Source organism: Poecilia latipinna, unplaced genomic scaffold, assembly GCF_001443285.1.
Source record: "Poecilia latipinna isolate Pla-1442-1.1 unplaced genomic scaffold, P_latipinna-1.0 Scaffold329, whole genome shotgun sequence".
NCBI classification, from domain to species: Eukaryota; Metazoa; Chordata; class Actinopteri; order Cyprinodontiformes; family Poeciliidae; genus Poecilia; species Poecilia latipinna.
In genome coordinates, this window is record NW_015112945.1 from 6,450 (window position 1) to 14,548 (window position 8,099).

At 39.8% G+C, this 8,099-nt stretch overlaps 1 protein-coding gene across 1 annotated transcript in view; it reads left to right on the plus strand.

Moving 5' to 3' along the window:
- Window positions 1–1,212: 1,212 nt before the first annotated feature.
- The window catches only part of LOC106949147 (retinol dehydrogenase 11), a 26,126-nt gene continuing 19,239 nt past the window's right edge, over window positions 1,213–8,099 (plus strand). The window contains exons 1-2 of the mRNA XM_015035219.1: window positions 1,213–1,527; window positions 6,910–7,149. Of these exons, the coding sequence (XP_014890705.1) occupies window positions 1,371–1,527; window positions 6,910–7,149 (397 nt within the window). The 5' untranslated portion in view covers window positions 1,213–1,370. The remainder of the gene's footprint in view (window positions 1,528–6,909; window positions 7,150–8,099) is intronic.

Below are 8,099 nucleotides of genomic sequence, written 5' to 3' on the forward strand. Positions count from 1 at the left end.
GATATATACATGCTTATATGTATGTAGCAAAATTGAGCTGAAAAACAAATTGTTCAGGACCTTCAGAGTTCCAAAACGTAAAGCTGTGAGATGCACGCGTGGGCTAAATGGTGGCTACAAGCACTTTCAGCTTGATCCTTCGTTCAAATCTGGTTGAATCAAACACCTGAGTCACCTCATGTAAAATGTGAAGAATGGTGAATCCTAAGGACCATATTTAAAAACCGCTGCAATACGAAATAGATTCACCTCATTTCTCAGAAAGTAAATATTAAGATCTAGAAGACACAAAATGGGATCATGCTTCACATCGTCACTTTATGTCACTACAAACATCAACCCACGGACTGGAGTTTGACACCTGTGGCTTAGAAGAAAACTAAAGTTCTGGAAAAGTGTAGCCAATGACCCGAGTCTAAATCTGCCAGAACATCTGTGGATAAGATCACCTCACAATTTGATTTGGAGAACTTTTTACCCGTCCTGTCAACGTGACAGTGGAGAGGCAGTGCACACACTGATTTACACAAAATGCAATTAATCTGATTCAGATAAATTCGATTATATTTAGTGTGAGCTGAACTGTATACATGGCTTGGTGTTGTTATAACCAGTCTGGCAGGGGTTTGCTCTGTTTGCCCTGCCATAAAGTCATAATCTGTCACGCATTAGGTCAAGGTCAAGGTCATCCACAGTTGCTCCCTATAAAAACAATTTGTCTCAGTGTCAATGCGGTTTTTTGGGGGGGGGGTTTTTGTTGTTTTTGGTTTTTTGTACTCAGCAAGCCAAACATCCAAGCTACTACTTCTCCACACCGAAGGAACTCATTAGTGTACCCTCAACATGTGTTTGAAATTTTGCGGTGTGGCGCTAAATCAACAACAGATATTACAAGGTCTACGAGGTCATCCTTTACTATTTTCTTTTGTGTTACGGTAAATGTTTGCTAGAGTCGGGCTGCATGTTTTCCCCGCTACACTTCAATGCCTGGAAGTGTGACTTTGTTCTCACAGCTGATTAGTTTGATGTTATCCCGTCTCCCTAAGACAGAACAGGACAATGGGGCCCTAGGCGTCACAGTGGGCGTTGTTGCACTATTAGTAGCTTCCGTAGAGTTAAAGTATAAAAGTGAAGTCATTAAAAAAAATATAAAAGTATCAGCCCCTTACAATAAGTCACTGCCTCATTAAATGTCCAACCAGCATATAACCTACCGCTGTCCACTCATTTGGGCACTCCTCCTCCTCCTCTTCTTCTTCATCCTCCTCCTCATTTGATCAGGAAGGCAGAGCGCACGCTGCTGAACGTAGAAGCCGCTGCAGCGTTCCTCCTCTCACTTTCTGACAACAAGGTCTCCTCTGACTGGAAATATGTTTTTCATGGACATATTCTGCCATCCTCTCTGGGCTGCCTTGTCGGCACTGCTGGCTCTCGTTGTGCGCTTGCAGCGCAGAGCCATCTGGGACCCGCAAGCCTGCTCCGTGCGGCTCAGGGGGAAGACTGCCATAGTGACAGGGGCCAATACAGGTCGGTTCACTTCTTGGAATGACTCCTAACGCGGGACTTTCTGGCTGTATTGTCTCTGTGAATCTGATAACAATGTGCAGTGCGTGCTTTGATTTGTTCTGTTGATAATGAGGCGGCGATTTTTAATGTCTGCATCATCAGACATTCAACAAGTGCTCACCGTGAATTTTGAGTTTATTCCTCACTTCGTAAGCGCATCATTTTTAATTTCCTTGAGGGGCGGGGGAGGCGTCGCAGCACCACATGCTGCTGTCCAGCCTGCAGCTGAAGTCTGGCCTGAGGGAGTTCAGTCATGAATGTGCAGAACAGGCACTACTTTATAGATAAACATAAAAAAGAAAGTAGAGCACCGAGGTAAATTATTAACAAATTTAGTTTTTACTGTCAGTATTACTCCACTATGGTTAGCTTTTAAATTATAAAAGCTAACCAGGAAGTTTTGAAGCAAATGTTCCACTTTTTTTTTTTTTAGCAATCTGTTAATATTATTATAGGCTTGTTAATTAATTTCCCAAGTATATTTTTCCTATAATGGTCAAATCTAACAAACAGGTGTAATTAATGAAGATTTTTGGTTCAGTCAACTGCTTCATTCATTGTGTGTTGTCAGTCTGGTACACATTTTATTGCATTTTATTTTATTGTATCTTGAAAAGACAACATTGCTCTTCATCTAAACAGCTTTGAATAAAGTTATAGTGAAAGGTGTACCACTGATGGGTGAACAGAAATGAACATGCAGACATAAAGGTTTCAGTTTTCTCTTGGACTTCTACTTTTTGAGAGTAATTCCTAAAATTGGGTTACATGCACAGATGCAGTAGTCTAAGCTGTCACTCATTCTAAAATAATTTTGCAGACAAACTGGTGTAATTTCACTATTGAAGGTAGAACTGGGGAGACAAAGCACACTGCAGGGATGTCAAACTCCAGTCCTCAAGGGTCACTGTCCTGCAGTTTTTAGATGTGCCACAGGTACAAAACACTGGACTGAAATGACTTAATTACCTCCTTCCTGTGTAGATGCGTTCCCCAGGGCCTTGCTAATTACCTAATTATTCTATTCAGGTGTGGTGCAGCGGAGTGCATCTAAAAGTTGCAGAGCAGTGGCCCTCCAGGTTTGGAGTTTGACGCCTGTGACCTAATCAGAACTTAATCACTGGCAGATGTTTACCGAGAAACGGTGTAAGCAGCAATGATGAAATCGGGCTTCTAAATTTAAAATTCAAGACAGACGCTGTAACTAAACATTCAATATGCAGGGGCATCATTATTTAAGCTTTTGTACAAGATGGAAAATAGATGGCAGTGGTGTCAATTTAGTTGCATTGTTTCCTGGTTGTACTCAAACATATTTTTACTTTTAAATTAGTAAATCAACATATTTCTAGTTTAGAAAGTGTCTATCCACAGAGTCCCACAATGCCAAAGAGGGATTTAGTGTTATCATCAAGGTTTTTTATTTTTTATTTTAATTTGTTAATTAGAACTACATTGTATCTTAGAAAATAGACTTTTAATTTGAAATCACTCTGTGGAAGACATAGTCATAATTTTTACCAAGCTTCCTGGAAAAGGTTCCCCCAGAACAAGTTGTATTTAAAAATAAACGTAGTAAAAAGGAGCCAGACTAGTTTTAGTTTATTTTGTTTAGGCTTTTTTGAATATGATTTTTAAGAGGTGAATAACTTCCGAAAAGATTTGTGCTTGAGAAATGTCCTGTGTTGAAAGAAGAATTTCTGTTTGGGGTTTCGCTAAAGCTTAGCCACATCAGCGCTAATGCTAACGTCAAACTTGCAACTCAGCAAAGCTTCCTAATCCAGCATTAGTTATCAAAGCAAAGGTTTACATGTAACCTCAAAATAGATTGCATAAGTTTCTAAGTTTATCGCTAATGCCTCTAGCACAAACTAGTTCTGTCATGTTTGGATGGAGGTTGAAATAGAACCAGAGACAAAGATGTCGGGTGGATGTTTAATAAAAAATAATGATTCCAGATGGACACCAAAAGCAGAAATAAAACTGTAGTCAGGAACACGAGGAGAAGCATAATGGGGAGAATAAACAGGAGTAAATTGGATTTAACAGGATTAAATGGGGAGATGATGGGAGGAACCAGCCAGGAGTGAAAGTAGCAGAAGTGTTGAAGTACTGGGAGAGTGAGTGTCGGAACAAATGATCTGGGCTGATTAGCCAACGGATTTGTTTGTCGCACAGAGGAGTGAATGAAAATAAACCCCAAAACGACACAAGTTCCTGACAAATTCTTGTTTTTTTTATACTGAAAGACAACACAGATGACCAAAAAGAGCTTAATCATTAACAAAAAAAAAAAAAAAAACTGAATTAAACTTTTACTATAAATGAAGTAAATTTAAAAACATTTTTGGACTAATTTAAGTAGAAGTACCTAAGCCAAATGTTTGCTCTTTAAACACCGTCTGATCTGTAAGGCTTGAAGTTTTAATAACAAGTCAAAAACTGAAGGGGGAAAATAAAATTTGGAGGACAGTAGGCTTGTAGGAACAGCTCCATCGTGTGTTTTTATTAAGCTCCTTAGTCCAAATTATTCACAGCTGAGATGTAGTTGTTGTCCTGAAACAACAATCTCTATTTTTGTTTGAAAACTGAAATGTTTTCAGGGGCATTTATGTCATGGAGCGCACTTAGGATTCACACTCATTTGTTAAAAGTTGTTTCAAAAAGTTCTAACTATGGGAAAACCCTTATCTCTGACACAGAAATTACCCACTTGGATGTGATTAAGATGGTTTGTCATCAAACTGCTGTGGGGAATAACAAGGAAAACTTTGGCTGACAGGAAGACCTTTAGCTGGATCTGTTTCAACTTAGCAAAATAAACCTGATTTATGTTCATCTATCAAACTGGTATTCATTCAAGCCATTACAGATGATTTCCCCATCATAATCTGTTTAATGGGGATGTTTTATGAGTAATTGAAGGCAAATGAAAAGATGAGGTAAACTTTTCTATTCTTGGTAAAATATGACATTCTGACCTTACAAGGATTTTTGTTGTTGTTGTAGTTTAGCATAGCCAAGCAAGTGCTGATATATTTTAGCCTTTACAAGGCTGAATCAACATGGCAGTATTGACAAAGACATTGCGCAGTTTTAGAGCACTTTACTTGAAGGGCATTCCGATCAGAGGCTAGATTAGGCTGTCATGGTTCAAGCCAAGTATTTGTGGAAGCTGTCCTTTGTCTGGATGGCTAAACCAGATTTTTATCTTGTAGCTAACTAGTGAACTCATACCAGGTTCTGCGCACTAAAAAAAATTATTTACTGCTTATAAAGTAAAAATCTCTTTCCTCCAAGCATCACTAATTCTTTTAACTGTCCCAGTCACACATGGCAACACCACGTCACTGACGACCTGCAGTATTGCTTTTCTTTTCTTTTTTTATGTTCTTTATATTGTCCAAATGTATTGCGTTGTCCTCTAACCAAATATACTTAATGAACTTAACATTACATCTCATCAAGAAAGCAAGGCTTCATTCATCAACAAGGTATGTGGCTAAAAATTCAGCTGTCTCCCTCTCTGCTGCCTTTTAGCTGCGGTGCACACTTCACATAGCTGGCACAGGAATCTTATCCAGCCATTGATCTCGATAAACACTGGGCTGTTTGCCTCTTGGGTAAAGTCCTACAATCGAGAGGCCGCAGGAAGATTAAAAGTGAAACATTTGTAGAGGTTTTAAAGGCCAGCCTCACTGTGTTGGAGCAGATTGGATTTAGGATTTTGGGGGGGGGGCGGATGAACAGGCCAGTGTACATGCCAGTACAGTGCCTCGCAAATGTATAACTTTGCAATGTTTTGTCCAGATACGACAAATTTCAATTGTATTTTAGGAGATGTTATGAGATAGACCTACACAAAGTAGTGCAAAACTGTGAAGTGGAAACAACCAGAAACAGAGTTTTGGATTATTTAAATATCAAAATTTCACCAAGCATTCCTATTCAGCCCCCCAGACAATACTTTAAAAAAAACAACAACAACAAAAACACACTTTCTGCCACAAGTCTTTTGGAGTATGACTTTACCAGCAAAGATTAATATTTTTGCTAACGCTCTGCAAATTAGCCCAAGTTTTTCGAAACTGGATAGAGGAGTGTCTGTAAATATCAGTTTCCAATTGTTGCCTCAGGTACTCAACTGGATTTAGGTGAGGACTTTAACTGGGCCATTAAAACGCATGACTATGCTTTGTTTCATGGCAGGCACGGCTGTATGTTAAGGTTAATTGTTCTGATGAAAGGTGAACCTCTGCTCCCTCCCCAAGTGCAATCACTCATAATGCCTTTAAGCCAGTGGCACACATTATACTGTGAAATATTTATTTAGGAATTTTCACTTTGAATACTTAAAATGTAGAGAAATGTGATTATTAGTTTGTGTTGCTATCAACCGTTGGTACCAATGCAAATAGCAAATCCTGCTGTTTTCAGACTCTCATAGAAAGCACATGAATTGGGTGGGCTGTCATTGTCCAACGTCTGAAGGTGTCGTCAGCTCGGTCCATATTCTTACCAACTCTGACCAGCATCACCTTCCATGCTGGGAAAAAAAAGAATCCTCAAAGCATGACTCTGTCTTTAGTTTCAACTCTTTCTGTTTCAGGTATCTATGACTACATGTTTTTGCCTCATCTTGACTGGGACTCTCTAGAGATAACGTATATAACTGGGATACTGTTGACTAGTCTCGTCTAGCCAAAGCGCATTCTTTCAAAGTCTTTCTTTGCTTTGCGGCGAATGTAGCAACTTCAACGTGTCTTCTTATGTCTTCCCTTTAACCAGTTCTTCCCACTTTAGAGGCCGGATGGGTGGAGATCATGGCTAACCGCTGTCCTGTTGGTAGATTATCCAGCACGAGTTGCTGATTTCTGCAGCTCTGCCAGAGTAATCATGGGCCTCATGTTCTGATGGATGGTCATGTCTTTGTGTTTTTTCATTTTATAATGATGGGGGGCGAGAGGTTCAGAGCTTGGGATGCTGATTTAGCCCAACACTGCTTTCGACTACCACAACTTTCTCCCATCTCGTCGTGTTCCTCTGTCTTCATGTTGCTGTTTGTTCACTATTGTTCTCCAAATTGAAAGCCCTTCACAGAAGTACTAAAAATACACTGGAATTAAATTACTGGTACACAAACAGCGTGCTGTTTTCCTTTCGCTTCACCGTAGATATCTTTGCTTGAATGTTATTTCCTTTGTAGTATTGAGGTTTTTCTATCTACAACAAACTGAAATATGTTTTTAGAAAGAAGCTTATTTGTTGTTTTTCATCATCTGACCTTTATGTGACCGTGACAGGTTAAACAGGTCTGTGTTCTTCTTTTCTTTACTCGGACAGGCATTGGGAAGTTCATCGCCTTGGACTTTGCACGGCGTGGGGCACGGGTCATCCTAGCATGCCGAAGCGAGTCCCGTGGCACAGCCGCCCTTAATGAAATTAAGCAGACTACAGGAAACGCAGACGTCCACCTGCGCATTGTGGATCTCTCCTCCATGGAGTCGGTCAGAGAGTTTGCGAAGAGGATTCTCGAGGAGGAGAAAGCACTGCACATACTCGTGAACAATGCAGCCGTATCAGGTGACGTAGAAATGAAAATGCTTGCCACTGCACAAGCAAACTCCATGTTTACTCCTGACAGGATTCCGCAATCCCTGTCCGGCAGCAGCCAACTTTGTAACATTTGCAAATGTGGACCCAGAACTGACCCTTTGCTAAAGCAAGCTAGATTCTGCTTCACATGAGTTAGGCTTGTATGTAAAGCAAAGAGTTGAGGACTAACTGGAATATGAACTCCCCCAGACCCCAAAGAGCCCCTGCTTGTTAAGTACCATCTGTTAGGCATATGGAAAGCAAAAAATATGCCGTTCCAAAGGCATGCCAAAAAAAAGAAGAGAGCCTGACCCTCACTTTTTTGGGAATAAATCCAAATCCACTTTGTGAAAGCCATTTATTTTTGCTTTAACTTCGCACCGCAGAGTAACGGATACATTTTTTTCCGGTTAACAAGCGATGAGCGACTAAGGTCTAATGTTTTTCTCTTTTTTTCTCACTGAATGATGAGCTGTGAGGCCTAAGTTTGGAAATGTTTATTGGCAGCTGCAGGAAATTCCATTGAAAGTTATATTCAGCGTTTATAGAGGTTAAAAACAGAAAGACCACCACAGAGACACAGACACGGTGAAATGATTAAATCAAGCAAAAAGACTGATAAGGCGAGTGATTATTGGCAAATCAACGTTGAGTTAAAAGAAATCCATCACTTAGACAGGATTATGATGCAACCATGATTAGATTAGCATGGAAACACTGACTGTATATATATGCTGTAATGAGAAGGGCAGAATGATTAAATAAAATGCTGAATTATTCTGAAGTTAGGGCCATACATAAACATACATTTTGTTGTTTTGCTTGATTACATCAGTCATGTTTCTCCTCTAGCTGTTTTGGTTCATTAGGCCCGAGCAGCTAAGCGCTGCGAAGGCCTATTGTTTTTCAAATGTTTATTATTATTATTATTATTATTA